Source organism: Trachurus japonicus, chromosome 10, assembly GCF_045865225.1.
Source record: "Trachurus japonicus isolate A0001 chromosome 10, Traja_1.0".
NCBI lineage: Eukaryota > Metazoa > Chordata > Actinopteri > Carangiformes > Carangidae > Trachurus > Trachurus japonicus.
The window spans coordinates 32,236,778-32,256,018 of record NC_140916.1 but is presented as its reverse complement, the minus strand read 5'-3'; the positions used below and the strand labels follow the sequence as shown (position 1 = coordinate 32,256,018).

General features: G+C 41.5%; 1 protein-coding gene across 1 annotated transcript; it reads right to left on the bottom strand.

Moving 5' to 3' along the window:
* Positions 1–17,303: 17,303 nt before the first annotated feature.
* LOC146980292 (uncharacterized) lies at positions 17,304–18,618 on the bottom strand. The gene is made up of 3 exons (XM_085788654.1): positions 18,410–18,618; positions 18,218–18,317; positions 17,304–17,831 (listed from the first exon to the last, which is right to left on the bottom strand). Exons 1-3 carry the CDS (start codon positions 18,514–18,516, stop codon positions 17,304–17,306), a joined length of 735 nt encoding a protein of 244 aa, XP_085644780.1. The 5' UTR covers positions 18,517–18,618.
* Between the last annotated feature and the right edge of the window lie 623 nt (positions 18,619–19,241).

The window sequence follows — 19,241 nt, the reverse complement described above, 5'->3', positions numbered from 1 at the left end:
TGACTGAGGCAGGAATCGAACCCATGACCTCATGATCACTAAACCTTTACTCTGGCACTCGGCCACAGAGAACACACTGCTTTTGAGACTGTTGTCATTCATTGTAATGTGATGATGTGCTGCAAACTGGTGCGAGAGGAGATAAAAACACCTGTAACCAATTGAATGCGGGGGAGGGGAGGTGAATTCTGCCAGTGACGTCCTAGCCTCGTAAACCCGCCTCTCCCGGAACTGCATTTCATTTCATTCTGAGGGAGAGTCTGGCCTCATCCCCGCTCCAAGCGTCTGGGGTGGGCGGGAGCTGGGTGGGAGTAGTAGCGTTGACAGACAACCCCATTCAGCCAATCAGCAAGTTGGTGTAGTGACGGGGCTTTGCACCAGTCGGTCCCTGATTGGCCAACGTGCTGTGTCAATCACAGCGGCGACGCTGATTGGCTCGGCCTTCTGAGGGTTTCAGTCCAAACGCTTAGAATGGGGATGAGGCCAGACTCTCCCTCAGAATGAAATGAAATGCAGTTCCGGGAGAGGCGGGTTTACGAGGCTAGTGACGTCCCATAGTGGGCAGCGCAGGACAAGAAATGATGGATACAAATCATTCAAGAGCTTTGCTTTTCTCTGCTGCTCCAGTGAATTTAAATCTTAGAGCAGTAGTATAAACAAGAAACATGTCCACAACCCTGGACCTCATGATTGGCAACCCAGCAAACTAACCTCTCAACCACAGAGGGAGAAAAAACATGCAGAATTTTATACCGTGATAAATCAAACACTGTCCAATGCAGCTGTAGTTTACACAGTTTAAACAAGGAGCAAGTTATCAGAAATCAACAGAGGAAGACTGGGGGAATGATTCACTAACAAAGTGGTCGGGGCTGGATTTGAACTTGCTTCGGTACATCAGCCCAGTGATCTAACCACTTCACCGTAGTTACATTCAATGAGGGTAAAAGAAATCCCTGTATAAGAGGCTCACTGACCTCATGATCACTAAACCTTTACTCTGCCGCTTCAAGAGGTTTGCTTTTCCCAGCTTCATTCTTGGTTTTCAAAGTTCCAGTGCAAATCAATCTTAGTGCAGTGGTATAAACAAGAAACATGTTAACACAAACCAAGATTGAAAGAGGTAAAGAGAATAGGTGGGGGCATATACTGTATGCATTATCAAGTTGGATCATGTGACCAGACCAAGTGGTATTGGTCAAAGTTCAAAGTGGCTAACACACTAACAAGACTGCTCAGGCGGGATTTGAACCAGTGACCTTGGGGTTGGCAAGCAGCCACCTTACCCACTGAACTACAGACAGAGTTGTGGAGAGGAGAGGTTGAGACTTTAATGAATGTGAGATGTTTCAATGATGCTTAAAAATAAAATAAAAAAAAGAGTAGAAATGAGCCACAACAAGTAAGTAGAGGACTTTTTTGTGACTTGTGACAATTTTTTGGTGAAATCAAACACTATAATGCCCATTCCAGTGAATTACAAAGTTGAGCTCCTTCTCCTGTGCTGTGACAAAAATTGCATTGGGCTGAATGACAGAGAGAGAGCACCCAGGCTGCATTTAAAAAATATTTTAAATTATTCTCTGAGTCTCTGTGCATTTTTGACGGCATTGTGAGACAGAAGACAAGTGTGGCTACAAACTGTTTCCAAAATCATGAGTGTAGAGTGTCATTTGTAGCTTTGCTGGCAGTTTCAGAAGAAAAGTTCCAGTTGCTTTTTTGGATCTCCTGCACTCTACGATGACGTCACCCACTCTGACCCAACGCCATACACACTCATTGAAAAGTGTGAAATTTGTCAGAAATCCTCATGTGCTTTGAAAGGATTTATCTCAAAAACGGTACAAGCTATGAAAAAGTTGTACACAGGATGAATACACTAGAAGTTTGTCTACAACTCAGAATTTGAATGAAGTCTGTAGGTGAAAGTATGTGGAAGCAAATGAGGTTCAAAGTAGGACCAGTAGTTTCAGAGTTTGAAGGCTGTTCCAATGTATTTCTAATGGGACAAAAAAATCAGAAAAGGTTAAATATTTGAAAAAGTATAAAAAGTATGAAAAATTTGAATACATCCGATAAAGTCCAGTTTACATCGATCATCCTCCGGCCACAAGCCGAGTCACAGGCACTCAAAAGAGCGTTCGAGTCAAGTTTGTCCGCTCCGATGGGTGCACCGCCACCTATGTATTTGTAAACAACTCATTCTAAGCTTTTATTCAAAAATCAGTTTTAAGAGTTTATAATGAAAAAAAGTCAGAATTCTCTGATTTCAGCTTCTTAAATGTGAATACTTATGGTTTCTTTGCTCCTTTATGACAATAAAATGAGTCTCTCTTTGGTTTGTGGACAAAACAAGACATTTGAGGACGTCATTTGGTGGTTTGAGAAACACTGATTGATATTTTTCAACATTTTTTAACATTTTATTGACCAAACAACTAATCGATTAATCATTTACATATCAACAGATTAATCAATGATGAAAATAATTGTTAGTTGTTCAGGTGTAGGACCGGACGTCCCGTCCTCTAGCTGCTGTGGAGCTTCTGGTGTTTCTTCAGGCTTCTGGACCAGTTGAAGGCCTTCCCACTCTGCCCACACACGTACGTTTTTTCTCTGGTGTGGACGTGCTGGTGGGCCGTTAAGTACGAGGAGGTAGTGAACGCCTTCCCACACTGCTCACAGCTGTATGGCCGCTCTCCGGTGTGGACGCGCCGGTGGACCGCTAACTCACTGGAGCTAGCAAACGCCTTCCCACAATGCTCACAGCTGTACGGCCTCTCTCTGGTGTGGACGCGCCGGTGGGTTGTTAACTCTGAGGAGGTAGCGAACGCCTTCCCACACAGCTTGCAGCTGTGAGGGTTCCTTGTCCCGGTGGACCGCGTCCTGCTCCTCCCCCGGAGTCCCAGTCTGCCCAAACAAATCCGGATCCTGGTTCTCCTCCTTAATTCCGGTCGTGTTCTGATCCAGGTCACTAATTTCCCGGCCCAGGTTCTCCTCCTTCATCCAGGACCTCCTCTTGGTGCTTTTTCCCACTAGCTCAGTACGGTACAGCACGGCTCTACTCGGTTTTATCCTCTTTTCCTCCAGCCCCTCCTACCTGGTACCTGTTACTTCCCCTGCCTTACCGTGATTGGCCAGAGCGTCGTCACTGGAAGACGAGTGACTCTGGAGCTGACGAGAGGAGAGAAACAAGAGAGAGACAACCTGATATGACAGCCCCGCCCCCGCTGAGGAGCAATATGAAGAACTCAGAGCTGGAGAAGCACCTCAACCAAGCCGAGCCGTTAGTGGAAAGCGGCATCTGTTTACCTTTGTATTCTCATGTTCTCTCCGACTCTCGCGGTCACATCGCTAAGTCTCCCTTTAGATACACTTCAGAATGTAGAAATGTTGAGGAAGAGTGGGCAACCAGCATTTTTTTTAAAGTCCAAGGTGTCCCAAACAGGTATCCATCGGTTGCCCTCCAAACTCCCTGCCTGGTTTTCTATATTTCCTCCTCCAAATTAACTAATTAATTGTTTGCAGTGATAAAAGCAAGAAAGCAAAGATGAACACCACACTTGCTCCATTTCCTTTTCATTAGTGTTTACAGATCGTCCATTCATTTAAAGACTGAACTCATAGAGCTTAAATAATATGTTCAGACGCAAACTTCCAGAAGTATTCCAATTATTATTATTATTATTATTGGGACCAATATGCATATTACTACCTATACCAGTCATGGAGCATGGTGTGTTTTTTCCCTTGGGACTCAATGTGCACATTGACTGGGCAATAAGTGCCTGGTTGGTTTACTTAGTCCACTTGTCCACAAGTATTGTCACCTGACTCTGCATCACTTGCATCAGTGTCATCTAACATCATGTCCACATCACATTATCCATTTTGGATGATAACACTCACATCCAGCACACTGTATCAAGCATCTGTCCTTCTGAAATGGAAAAAATAAATGTGAAACAAATGTTTATGTATAAATCATACACATGCTTATTAGCTTGTAGATAACCTGCAGGAAAAGTTGGGGTGGTAGGGAAACTGAGTAAAATATAAAGTATTTACACATTCACACATTTCACCAGTCACACAATACTGCCTGGCTAACCTATTATACTCTGTGATTATCATCCTAAAAGGTATGCATGCAGCCCCCAACTTACCACCACACCCTACACTCCTGAACATTCACACCTGCTCCAGGACATTACCACCTCCAAGCACCCCCCACCACTGCTTTGACTATGAATTGATTAGAAAATGAGCAGGAATTTCTTTCCCTGCTCAGCTTTCTGTAATGAGAGGAAACTTCTCACAAAATTGAAGGTAGGCCTAGTTAGAAATTAAGTAGTAATTTAAAATGATAAGCCATGGCAATATATTTAATTCCCAAATAAATAACAAATACAATATTATAAAATAAAACAATATTTGTAACAAAACATAAGGACAAGGGCTAGAATGTGTAGGACATGTGTAATTTAATGTACTCGATTCCAGAAGAAAAAATACAGTTGGTCTCTTTGGGTGAAAAAAAAAAGAAAAAGGTCATTAACAAAACAGTAGTTGATGTGGACTGAAAATCAGATCCTTTCATGATCTTACCCAAGTGTTGTGATAAAAAAATAGACAACAAAGAATTCACTTTAACATATTTTCAGTTAAAGTGTATTGGTGTTTTGTTTGAATGCATTAAAAACTTTATTTTTCTAAAAGAGTCTTGTGATATTTCCTCTGCCAGAATTAAAGGTGAGCATTGTTGTTTATAATATCTGTGAAGTGTTGAAGCAACACAAAACAATTCAAAGTAACTACATTTCATGTTTTAGGAGACGAACACTCAGGTAAAAAAAAAAAAGTATTCAAAGTCCGATGAATTCATCTAGGTGTATCAGTTGACTGTATTAAAAACGAAATCCAAATTACTGTTACCACTCTGTTGCCTAGTTGTGGCTCTTGTGTCGCTGTCTTCAGCTCAGTGCTGAAGCGGACCAGAGGTTTTGAATTTATTTTCTAAGGCGCCGTGACATGCAGCGGCGAGTCCACCTAAATGATTCTAATTAGTTCCATAATTCAGAGAGGATTTTTACTGAACGAAATAGGGATGCTGTGTTTTTAGGACAACAATTCTGTGAACTGAAAACTGTGAACTATGTGTGTGAGAGGAGAGCTATTAAGAACTGATTTTCAGGTTATTCAAAGAATTGAAGTTGAACAGCTGTAAAGTACTGTAGGGGGCAGTGCTTTTGCCTGACAATGAGAAGGCTACTGTAGCCTACTTAAGTGAAGTATCTACATACATGATTATGCACAAGCACACATACAGTATTCGGTCAGAGATGAATGGAGGTGCTAAAGTGTCTATTAAGCTCATTACTTTAACATAAACAATCATTACAAGCAGAAAGAAAGCCGGTGAATCAGATCAATAGAAAAACAAAAATAGAAAACCGTGGACTCCTCAGGCTCTCTGTCTCCACACAGCCTAACTTCCTAAACACCGTGCTGCAGCTACTTGAATGAATCATCAGAGTTTGTGCAAATAATAAATGATAATTTCAATTAACTTATTTTTAAAAAATGCAATTAATTATTAAACTACTATGAAATACAAAGTATATATTCCATAATAAACTGAAATTACTATTATATATATATATATATATATATATACACTATTATTTTATCAGTCACACAGAACCTACAAGGCTTATAAAAAGAAGAACTACGCGGCGTCGTGTTTGTGCAGCTTTCGAAGCAGGTTAACATTCAAAAAAGAAGTATTTATATAAATGTTTTTCAATCTTTAAAAAAAACGTGGAACGTGCTTCAAATGAAATTATTTTATTAAAGAAATTCAACAGGTCAGTGCAGTGCAGTATATACTGTAGGCTAGGCTATTTAAAGCATAGTGAGTCCACTACAGGATTTGCGTGGTGTTGGCAGGAACTCATTGATTTTGTCTATGCAGTCTTTCAAGTCCTTCATCTCCATCCCTGGAAAATGTCCCTTCAGGGTTTTGATGACAAAGTTTTTGATGTTTTGTGGGAGTTTTTGCTTGCCCCTTCTTGCTGAGTGGGCGTGGATTAGGTTACTTGGAGTACTGCCTTGGCTCACTTACGTCCTCATTCCTGCTGCTCCACCCTCTTGCCACTCCCCCACGATGGGTAGAAAAGGGCCACGGTCTCGACTACAGATCTATTCTACGTACAGTAGCTACCCTCCATCGCCTGACTACTCAGCGACAATGGACACCAGAGGTTTTGGAGGAGTGACAGCAAAATCCCAGCCTCCAAGACCCTCTTCCAAAGTCATCAAGACTCTTTTCCAAAGCAAGGAAAACTCACCTCCTGCAGCTCAGGGGCAAAAACGGGTAAGTTTTTAAATTAAGTAAATGTTAGGCTATTATTAGGAGAATCAGATGTTACTTAGTACAAATTATTAATGCAATGTAGCCTATTAAAACTTTTTTTTCATACATCCAGGCTCTAATGTCTTTGTAATGTTTCTGTGTTACAGACTGCAGTCAAACGTCCTCCAGCATCATCACCTGTGGAGCCACGCACAGCTAAGCGTCTCGTCAAAAAAAAGGAGGTAAGTGCTATTGTGCAACCTATACAGTACAAGTGTTTAATTCTTTATATAGGCACCCTTGCTTATCTAAACCATGACTCATGACTTATCTCTATTTCAAATTACAGGCATTTGTTACTAAGGTGGTTCAGCCCAATGTCGAGCGGGGCGACCAGGAAAAGGACATGGTGCTACATTTGAGATACCTTCTAGCCCAGAGAGTGGCGGAGCTTGCCGCAGCAGAGAACCAACAAGAAGCACTGCTTGCTGAGAACGAGACCCTGCTTGCCAATATTGCAAGCCTGAAAGCTGCCTTGGGGGCCATGAAAGCGGAGAACCAAAACCTCAGAGAGGAGAACCAGAGACTCAAAGAGACCAGCCACTCCGAGTGCCAGAGAGGGGGGCAAGCTCCTATGGAAGAGGTGAGAGCTGGGTTCGGAGAACGGCAAGCGGCTCTTGAACAGAGAACCCGGAATGTCCCTGCTACGCCTGTGAGACCGATCCCCAGGAGCACTTCATCTCCTGAATCGGCTTTTCCACAAGCGGAGATGTCTCCATTGGCCCTGTCCTTCACCTTTAATGACGGCATCCAAATCCCCCGTCAACATCCTGACGTGAGCTTGCGCGATGTTGGACCACATGACCACGCTAGGATCCGACAACAGAGCCACGGCCAAGTGGGAAGGTATGGGTGCCTGTTGTTCAAGAGTATCATCTCGGACGAAAACTACAAAGCCTGGTGCAAAACCACAAACTGGGATGGATCAAGGGGCAAGCAAAGACTCCCACAAAACATCAAAAAGTTTGTCATCAAAACCCTGAAGGGACAATTTCCAGGGATGGAGATGAAGGACTTGAAAGACTGCATAGACAAAATCAATGAGTTCCTGCGAAGACCACGCAAATCCTGTAGTGGACTCACTATGCCTTAAATAGCCTAGCCTACAGTATATACTGCACTGCACTGACCTGTTGAATTTCTTTAATAAAATCATTTCATTTGAACATTACACTTTTTTTTTTATGTTAACCTGCTTCGAAAGCTGCACATAACATGACGCGGCGTAGTTCTTCTTTTTATAAGCCTTGTAGGTGCAGTGTGACTGGTAAAATTCATTATGGAATATATACTTTGTATTTCAAAGTAGTTTAATAATTGCATTTTTAAAAAATAATGGGTGTTTATGTTCCACCTCCTCCAGTCTATTAAAAGTAATGAGCTTAACAGACACTTTAGCACCTCCATTCATCTCTGACCGAATACTGTATGTGTGATTGTGCATAATCATGTATGTAGATACTTCACTTAAGTAGGCTACAGTAGCCTTCTCATTGTCAGGCAAAAGCACTGCCCCCTACAGTACTTTACAACTTCAATTCTTTGAATAACCTGAAAATTGGTTCTTAATAGCTCTCCTCTCACACACATAGTTCACAGTTTTCAGTTCACAGAATTGTTGTCCTAAAAACACAGCATCCCTATTTCGTTCAGTAAAAATCCTCTCTGAATTATGGAACTGATTAGAATCATTTAGGTGGACGCGCCGCTGCACGTCACGTAGATCCAGTGGTTTACTCTGCGTGATACACCAGTATACGCCCTATACTCGCTAGATTTCGTTTGTTTTTACCTGTTTCCATTGTCAGTCCTAAGCAAATATTCATTATAGCAGCAAAAGGAAATGTGCAATAGTAAACCCACATTAGGTTCTCAAATCAGCTGCCACTCTGCAGGGACGGCGTAAGCCGTTGGAGACAAATATGTATGGCTAATGCAGCATTACTATGGCTTTTTTTCCAGAAGCAGATGGTTCCAGGTAGAACCCCAGCCCTCGTAGAAGAACCCTTTCGGAACCCGAAAGAGTGTAATCCAAGAGGTGCTACAGACAAACACACATGATATGTCCCAGTGAAAATCATTCGTAATGGCTGCTCCTAAGCTTTTATTTCTGAACTGAGGTGAGGATACAGAAGACCATTAAGATCCAAGGCCCTGGGTCATCAGCCACTCGTAGGTGTGATACAGGAGAACCCCAAACCTCCATAAACCATTCATTGTATCATTCATTAGAAAGTGTTTTGTCCTAATTAATATCTGCCGCTACTTTCTCTTCTGTATCTAATCTGTAATCTGTATGACGAATAATACAGTCAGGGGGCAGATAACTCAATGTCTCTCTGCATAGACTGAAAATTATCTGCATATATTATTATAATGACTTTACCAACAGAATATCAATTGATGTAGATGCAATACCAATGGCACTTTTTGTTTTTAGTGATTTTTGCACCCTTTTGTTTACTTTGAGATTAGAAAGTAGGTGTGAGTAGTACTCTTCCTTTCTATCAAATTGTCTGATCTTTCCCACAGAGTTTTACCTGAGTTGTGTACGTTCACAACCACACTGGTTTTATATTGGTTGTTTTGCAACAAAAAAGTTGCTGACCCTACTTCAGTACAGCCACATGACATTCACCAGCTCTTTGCACTGATCAGCCAACAGTCACTGTCTACCATTCTGTTAGCAGCTTGTATGCATTCAGTCCATGCACGTACAATCACTGCCTCTTGTTGTTGTGGCTTGGATAGAGAGAAGTTGTCCTACACTTATCTAGAAGACTGTTGTCCGTTATCTGCTGCAGTGAAAAAAAAAGTTTCCACGGTGTGGAGAAGTTTTATGTGCACAAACCAGATCAAAAGAAGAACTGGTTGTTTCAGTAATGAGCCTCAGAGTGCTCAATAGTAATTTAGAATAATCTATTTGTAATGAAAACATTGTGTCTGCACACTCCAGAGAAGAACATTTATATTCACGTCACTAATGTTCCTCATATTAAAGAAAAAAAAAAAACTATAGAATTAGTTAGTGATGGTACACAACAGTCCATAATCACACACACAGTGAAGATGTTGTGTTATTGAAAACCCGTCAGCACATATTGAGTTGAAGCTGCCCAAATGACAATCAAAGCAAACAACAAACAGAACCATTAATCTGTGTTTGTTTAGAGGAGCAGTATGCACCTTAATACTCACACACACGTCAGAACCTTCTCTCTACATTTCTTGTCCAGAGTATTAATATCTGGGCCCATGTACCTGTGTTTGCATGCACACCACAGCCCGGGGTTGAAAAATCAATCTCGACCAATTAACCTGTCCAAACACAACCTGTAGCAGAGAGTGACAATGAGAATGACAACACACGCCATGGCATTGTCTGCCAAAGCATTACCCAGACAAGACCTTTAGGCTGTGTTTAATAAGAGCAGGAAGACACTGATTCAAGCCTTGGCCTTCATACGCTCCAAATGTGGCCTTTGGCTAATAAGGAGTCTCATTAAAAAAAGTTTACTCATTAATTAGCTAATGGTGTCGGCCTAACAATTTAAAAAGGACCCAAATTAGTTCATTCACTTTGTCTTCGCATTTTATGTTTGTTTGTTTTTGCAAGTTGTCGATCACTTTGGGATTGCATTGGGTCGCTCCCTGAAGGTATCGCCTTGGCGACGCGACTGTTAACTTTCCGCCATCTTCTTCCCATGGCTCATTCACGTGAAAGAAAACACCTGACATAATAATAAACCACCCAGCACCCAGCTCAGAGCTACACTGCCACCTACCAGACCTCTGTAAGGTACACTGTATCACTGATGTTGTCTTTTCCGTGGTTGTAACTTGAAGACTCTGAGCACAAACGCGATTAGTAGAAGAACGGTATGCGTAGATGAGAAGGGGGGAAGAAATGGCAGTTTGATTGACACATCACAATCCAACTGACTAGAACGTGGTGTTCAACATGATTTGATGGTGTTTTTTACAGACTTGTCCATTCCACAGGTGATTGACTGTTTTCATTTTTGTGAAAAAGCACTGCATTATATGGTTGTAATCGGGGTGTGAAGAGGATTTCAAGCAATTCAGTAGAAAAATGCTCCAGAAAGAGATCACCAACCCTTGGGTTTGCCTACCGGCCCAGGCTCCCTAGGTTGAATTTCATGTGGTTTTACGAGCTGTTCCCTCAGTTGTCATTCAGTGATGTCATTAGATTTCTAATTTGCACAACACCACCCCTACCTGTGAGTACGGGCACCGGTAGAGAGGGCGGGGTGAGCAGTGGCTCATTTGCATTTAAAGGGACAGGCACTGAAACCAGCCGTTCTGAACAGGGCTGTTTTGAGTGGATAAAAAGAGTTGTGATGTTTGATCCTTGGGGTATTTTGACCGAAACATGTCAAAGATATGTATTTAGGACACCTGGGAACTATTTTAATTTGTGGAAAAAGGGCATAATATGTCTCCTTTAATGTTGATTTTCTACTGAAAGCAAGGGCCATACATGAGCAGGCTGACTCTGGACATTGTTTTAGAAACCATATTGTATTGACCACACCCCCTTCAAGTTTGCATTCCTGACATTAATTTTGATGTACAAAGTAGAAATACCACCCTGTGGTCATTTGCCTTTATCACCCAGACTAGTTTCAGGTTACATCACTGTTTATCCAGAAACATATGAAATTGTGAAAGGTTGGCATAGTATCTGTGCCACGGCTAAAAAGTGTGAGGTCACACTGACCTTGACCCTCGCTCACCAAAATTGAGTCAGTTTTGTCAAGATCAATAATTTTTACCAAATGTTCCTCTGCATTCACAAAACCAAAACCACATTTTGTGAGGTCACTGTGAAGTCGACCCCTCAAGATCTAATCACTTTGTACTTGAGTCCTTGAGAATTTTAAGAAGTTCCATTAAGTTGTTACTGAGATGTTGTGTTCATGACACTGGTACGGGTGGACGGATTTCTCCAGCTGTCTCCAGTGCCACAACAAAACCAAAGAAAACCAGCCACAAACACCAGAATCAATGAAAAACCAGGATGTAGAAGAAGCAGGGCTTTGAAGATACACTGGCACAATCTGATCAGAGCCTGACCTCTAAATCCATCCTGAGCTTATTTAGGACAGCAAAACAGGGATTGATTTTTTTTATCGGGAAGCTGAGAGGGAGCTTTGGTGTTAACTTGGGGCAGCAGAGGATCATGTCTGCTTTGTTTTGTATTTTTGCTCTCAAACACAGACAGAAATCTCTCAGGAAAGTTTTCTTGGGGGACTGGCAGCTGACAAAATGTACAAAAATGCATGGAGCAGAGTCTCAGAAGGAAGTTTCCAACACCTTGTTGAGTCCAAGCCAAGATGAACTGAGGCAAAAGGGAGGTCCTACTCAGTATTAGTATTGTATTGTTTTCCTATTGCTTAGTGAGTGTAATTAGCTCATACAGTATAATCTTGTGTGTGGTCTGTGCAGTCAGACCCTGTTGTGATTACAGGTGGTCAACTCCCAATATTAACGAACCTTTCTAAACCCTGTCCAATCAAATGGTTCATATCTACAGGATAATTAAAACACCTTATCACAATTATGGTCTGAACACTATCATTAATGTGAGATTTGATCAGTGTGCAAAAATATCTAAAGGATGTTTGCCCTTTGTCTGGATTGTTGGGTGTGGGGGTGTGTGTCGTGTGGATTGACTGGTCTCTAAGTAGCAGGTGGCATCTTTCAACTGACAGCTTGGATCACTGCTGTACACCAGTACAGTGTGTATGTGTGTGTGTTTGGGTTGTGTTGTGTACATGATGTCTGTAAAGTGCACAACTGCAGTGACAGATAGTTCGATAATCACCAGGCTGTGGATTGCTCTTGCAATTATCACTGAAACACTGTGATTTTTGTTTGTGTCAGTGTGCGTGCGTGCAGATGTTTAGAATAATTGACCAACTAGAATTACAGTAACATAGTGCATACAGTACATGTTGTCTTCCACTATGAACTGCCAGCGAACACCGCTGTGTGTGTCCCACCTGTGTGTAGGCTTCTGAAAGATTAAATTTAGTATATGAATGTGTGGTAATCCACTGGATTAACTCCAGATTTTTAGATGTTGCATCTACAGTACAGGATGCTTTGGTTGTGGATAACTGGCTGTGAGTGAGGGCCTGAAAGCTTTGCAGTGCTGAGGAAGAGGAGTATAAAGAGGAAGAAGCAATGATGATGCAGCAACTAAAGCAGGTAGGAAGCAGGAAGCTGCTAATGTTACTGCTACTCTTTCTTATTTTGTGAAATCTTCAAACATTCTCCTTCAATGAGTCCCAAGTTTAAAGGCTGTGTAGCGCAACCACCCAGATATCAGCTCTCTAAGGCCTTGTTATGTAACCAGGCCGGGTTATTTTGCAACCAAAGTTTTTTTTAAATAAAATTATGCGTCCACATGAGTGGTGTAATAAAAATACTACATACACACAACCGCAAAATCCGCTACCAAGTGATGCAATGCACATGTAATACTTATGCCACAGCAATAGGTGGCGATGTAAGGTAAAATGGGACGGCTCTTTTAACCGATCAAAATAGTTTAATATCGCCCAAAACCTACGCTCACGTCGCTGCTGTCTTTAATAGTTGTTGGGGTCGTTAGCAAGAGAAGCAGTCTCCTTCGTTGCTTGTCCATGCACAACAACAACAACTTTGTCACATCCATTTTAGCTAGCAAGCTAGCGTTAACTCTAGCTAACGACCTCTACATAGAGGTGCGTAGAGGAGCTGAGCTCAGCTCTGACGTAAACAATGGAAATAATCGAGGTTGTCATATCCACACGCAACCGCTGAAACCCGCATCGGCTGAAAGCTTAACCCTGGACCCTGGTTCAAAAGACCATGGTTTCATTGTTCCCAAAGCACGGTTGCTGGTGGACAGAACAGTAAAACTGGGAATACATGTTTGTGGTTGCAATATAACCTGGGCTGGTGTGGACAAGGCCTAAGTACCACTGTGCTGCAGTTGAGCTGGATGCTATTTGGTAGCCTGGGCTATCCACTCCTGTAACCAGGTGGTAACCAACGTCTTTGGCCCATTACTCTTTCCTCTATTAAACTATTTTTGATTGCTAGTGCCCTATGGTAATTTCAATAGTTTCCATGTCTGAGGAAGGGTTTCTGACCTGAAACGTTACACTCCCTTGTTTTGGTGATAATAAATTATCGCTCTGGAGCTGTTGCTGGTGTGCAGACTTTACTTTTTCCTAATATTTACTTGTGTTGTCCAGCACCCAGCGTGTAGATTTAGGGATGTGCGTGCTTTTTCCATTTTTTCACAACAGTTCCCATGGAATCATCATCATAATAGACTCCCAGACTACTTTCCAGGTAAGTAGACATTCCTACTCTGCAGACACCCTAACACCTATAAGCCTATCCCCCAACCTTATGTAGTGAACTGAACCCACCAAAGTATTTGTCAGTACTAAGAATATTATAAGTCTAAGGCTGTGTTGCAGTTTGGGCACTGCATCCCTCTGAAGCAGCATGAAGGCTGATTGCGTCATTGCAGCATCACTGGGCTGTCACAGTGTAGTTGTAGTGTGACAGCAAAGCCAACAGAAGTGTCAGGCTTTTAAATGCAGGCAATGGGGTTCCACTCACTTCAACAACAACCAGTAGCCTACTACTGTCAAAAAAAACCCAAGAACTTCAAACCCTCAGATTCTTGCGGAAAATAAAGTAATGAGGAGTCTTGGTTGCTATGGCGACATGATCCAGACCATCTCATTTCAGTTTGGCCTGGTCGGTCTACGGCCACCACGAAGGCCCTCATCTTCATTGACTAGATATTTACATGTAGCTTTAGGACCAGTCGTCTGTGAAAAATGTTAAACAGTTGATTGTGCCAAATAAAATAAAAAAATACATAAAAGGGAACAATTGGAAGATGTTTACTGCTAATAAACCTAAATTATGTAATTAATGTTATCTTGTACCTCTACGGAACTGCTGCTTAAATTAAGATTTTTATGTAACTATGTAATTATATTGATGTGTAATTAACACAGGATTACTGTTTTCCTTCAGAATAACTGTTGCAATTTTTTCTTTTCTTTTTTGTTCAATTACATTGACATAGTCATTGGGTCCTATTGGTCAGATTCAGTGTTTTTGGATCATACACTTGCATATTATGCCTGCCTGATGTCAAGAAGTCAAAGAATTTTGCAATACACAACATCACTTGGATTTATTTCATATTGAAGTAAGTAAAATGTTTTACCTCTGTTTTTTTTTGTTAATTACAGTGTTTAGAATATGTATGTTTTTATTGTGGAAGGCATTCCCCAGATTTTATATAGAGCTTGTTACTGTATATAATTCTTATAATATTACAATGTTGGGTGAGTGTATTAGTCAAAAGAGCCCTGTTGTATTTTTCAATGTATGTTTGCAACATCATGGTGTTGATCATAATGGAGAGAAAAATGCTTTGTGTAACCGCAGCCACATTATCCACTTCCAGAAGGTCTGCTGTATAACTATATATATCTTCATGGTGGCCCCTTTTCATAAAACCACACATTATTCAGCTAAATGCTAACTAATGGTGTGCGGTCAAACTCATTAGCACACTTCTGAGACACACGTTAAGTGTAATCATAACTTTTTAATTAAGCATTTCAGCATGCTAATCTTTGCTAATTAGCATAGAGACGCTGAGCAGAACGGCTGGTGGGCGTGTATGTAGCCTGCGCAGGTATTAGTCATAAACCAACACACTGCATGGAAAGTTATTGTAAGACATGTCATCATTTTGTGCCTATCCACGTGAAAAATGTTGAAAATAAGTGAAAGAGACGAGCTCTGTCCTTCATTGTGTATAGCCTACTCAATTTACTGCAGTAAATGCCCTTTACATTGTATGTAAATGTTATGGAGTGCATGGCTGTATACCTACACTGAGTGCGTTCTCTAACAAGATGTATTCAACCAGTGTGACATCTTTTTCTCCGCTGCCGCCTTTGTGATTTCTCCTGGATGCATAGGCGGCTTTAGCGACACTGAGCTGCCTAATCACCATGCGGAGCCTCACCCTGCCAATTACTGCGACACAAAGTGACTTTCACGACCTGGTGGGCGCAGCATGTAGCCGGCTAAGTAGGAATTATTCACCCCGCATGTATAGAAAGCCCTCATCAGCAGCACAACCCTTGGCAGTCACACTGATGGACTGACAGACCAATGAACCCCCACACACAGACACACAGGGACCTGGAGGAAAATCTGCACAGCTATGCAGTATGTATGATGCAAAAGTGCTGTGTGTGTGTATGTCAAATGTACTGTTGTGCTTTGATTATACACCAAACTGCAGATTTAAATGATACTATAGGTTTTTTTTTTTTTTTACACTTCTTCAGAGTTAGTTTTTTCCCTTTTTATCTCAGCTATAGCAACCACACACACATGCAGAGTTAAAGATACATTTATATAGGCGCAGAGCACACATATATCAAAATACATGGTGTGTACAGTGCATGAACACTGGCCACCCTCCATGGAAACACATACATGCATTAATAATGAGCCATATGTGCCCCAATACACCAACACATCCCCTGTTTCCTGTTTCCTGTACATGTGAGCCCTCATAAAAATGACCGACTGGCATTTTGTGTAAAATCATCTTGGACACTGAAGGGCAGCGCGTCTATAAAAGCCTCTGATAATGATGCTAAGTGATGACGGCTGACGCCAAGGAGAAGTGTCGCTGAAAATCAGGTCGATGCCTCGGGGCTCATCGTGCCGCTAACAGGATGTGAAACGTTAGATTAAAGATCTGATTACAGGAGCGCTGGACTAATATTCAAGGAGGCCAGAAACAGATCCTTCTTTATATCTACTTTCATTCTTAAAAAAAATACCCAATATGTTTCACACTTGCTTACATGCACGCACTTCATGTGAGTGTATGTTGAATTTGTATTGAAAGATACAGAGAGACTAAATTTTGTGGTTTTTAACTTAATCTGTTTGTTACTTTATCAGAACCAGAATCATGTTTATTGCTAATTATCTTCATACAAAAGGTTTGTTAATACCAACACCATTTTTATCTGCCTGATTGTGCATCATTGTTTCAGCCTACACAGATTAATTATGGCTCATGAGCGCATTGAAGCACTTTACTTTTTTTTTCTTCTTTATTCTTGCTTTTAACTGTGTGTTTTTTTTTTTTAATTGTTTGTTTTTTTATGTTGTTCTTTGTGCCGTTATGTAAAGCAAATAGAGTTACCTCTTGGTATTAGATGTGCTGTACAAATAAAGCTGCCTTACCTTGCCATTTGAATCAATTACCTCAATGTGGTTAACATTTTTTTAATATTAAAGGTGCTGTTCTATTATCCCTGCTTCATGTTGCTTAATTTTAATTGTCATGCTTTCTAAAAAAAAATTTAAAAAAATAAACTCAGAGTAAATAGTCTGTGTTTTTGAACATCACATTGTGGATCAGGGTTGGGGCTTCAGGGGAGACTGGGAGAGTGGTTCCTACCCATGACTGTGACAAGGACTTTTTTTTCTGGCCTTTATGCCTTTATTTTGACAGTACGGAGACAGGAAATGGGTGAGGGAGAGAGAGAGAGAATGCCACACAGCAAAGGGCCGACAGGTGGTCTTGAACCCAGGTCAGATGCCTGTTTATAGGGGAACCTGCTCTAAGTGAGCTATACAAAAAAAAGAAAAGAAAGAAGGAAGCCCTGAGGCCAGACCCGAGTCATTTGTATATATTTTCGGGCTGGATCCAGCTGGAACCAGTGCGTCCAGTCGGGTCGAGTCAAGACGCAAGTTTGCACGGCTGGTTGGTTCATTTCTGCGGCGGGGATTACAACACAACAATAAACTACTTGAACATAAATTTTGCTCTCCTTTCCTTCAGGCCAGCAAATTTTTCAATGACTTTCTGATTGAAATCTGTCATTTCACAAACAAGTCTCTTTCCCATGGAGAGCATGGCCAGTGCATTCAGCCTCTCCTGGGTCATGGTGTTTCTGAGGAAGGTTTTCACTCTTTTCAAGGTTGAGAAGCACCTCTCTGCTTCAGCTGTGGTCATGGGTGTGGTGATGAGGATCTTTAAAAGAGTGACAGTTTCTGAAAAGACATCTTCAAGATTGTTTTCCATGAACAGCTGGAACAGGTCCACTGCACCACAACAGGCTCTGAACTCTACTTTGCTGTAGATGAGACCGAGTTCTGTCTTCAGTTTGCTTCCGTTCAGCATTGGGTAGGCCTTCAAGGTGCTTTGCAGTGTCTCTTCAGGAAATGACCCGTGATGTTCCTCAAACCTGTCCCCCTGCAGCAAGGTTGCACAGACAAGATGGTCGGTGAAGGAGAAGCGCTCCCTGGTGTGTCCCAGAATGGTGTTGCAGATCTACAGAGAGAAGAATACAAAAATATATAGAGAAAAAATAGATGTCTCTTAACAATTTTTTTTTTTTGCATTTGCTCCTCAGACAGTACACTGTTGGCTATATTTTGTGTACATATAGTTATGGCTCCCCTGGACCTATTTATTGCATATTTCAGCTTTTTGTATTGCTATTACTTATGTATTGGTGATAGTACTACTTAAAACAGTAGTTTAAATAGTTTAATTGTGATTAGGTGATAGGCTACACTCTGCAACATGAGGCTACATCTCTGCAACATGACAATGACATATTTTAAATTGTGTTTCAAAACACATTTCTCCTCTAACAAACATTACAACCTCAAATGAAACATGGACTATGACAGATTTCTACAACATAAACTCACCTCTTCTGCAACATTTTGACGATCCTCTGAACTGAGTACCCGACACTTCTTTGCTGTCAGAGAACCACTGCTTTGCTCACCCATGGAATGGAGAGAATTTCTGTGTGAGAAGTCATAATAATAATCAAAAAGGGGAAAAGAGATAATGTTGAAAAATGTAATGATCATATTACTGATAGGAATACTTATTACCTGATGTTTTGTATGTCCTGTTCAAACTGCTGGATGCTCCCTTTGATGTGGACTGCATCTATGTTCTTCTTCTGGAGCTTGGCATAGAGGAGGTCCACATGTGGCATGATGTGGTGAAAAAAGTTCCAGAAAGAACTTAAAATCCTGATGTTCCAGCAGCATGGCCATGCCTCCTGCCTCTCTGGTGGTATTGGGATCAAAGTCACCCCAGTCGCTGAATGAGATCCTGTCTGTGCTCAAACACAGTGTTGATGGCTCGGCTGTGAAAGTTCCATCTGACATTGCTGGATGTTGGCAGTCTATGGGCCACCATTTTATCAAGAACAGCTGTACGCTTGGGCGATCTGGAAAAAAAGCTGGCAAATCCACCCAGGTCAGAAAAAAAAATTCTCACCTTGGAAATGTGAGAGGTGGCCTGTTGCATGATCAGGTTGAGTTGGTGTGCATAGCAGTAGATATAGTGAGCATTTGGGTACTCATCTTTGATTTTCCTCTGAACACCTGCAGTGGCAGCCCTCATCACACTGGCTCCATCATGCCTGGCAGATTAGCTTGCTTTTCTGATCCTCAGGAATGATGGCAGCAAGACACTCTTTTAATGCAGTAGCAATGGACTCAGATGTAGCTGACTGCAGAGGAATGAACTCAAAAAATATTTCCTGCACACTGTGTTTGTCATCAATGTGTAGTACAAGCACAAGTTGGGACTGTGTTGAAATATCTGTTGTCTCATCTGCCTGGATTGATACAAAAACACTCTTTTGAGCTTCTTTAATTATTTGCTCCCTTGCAACAGACAACATACAATCCAGTACCCTTAAAAACAGTGGCA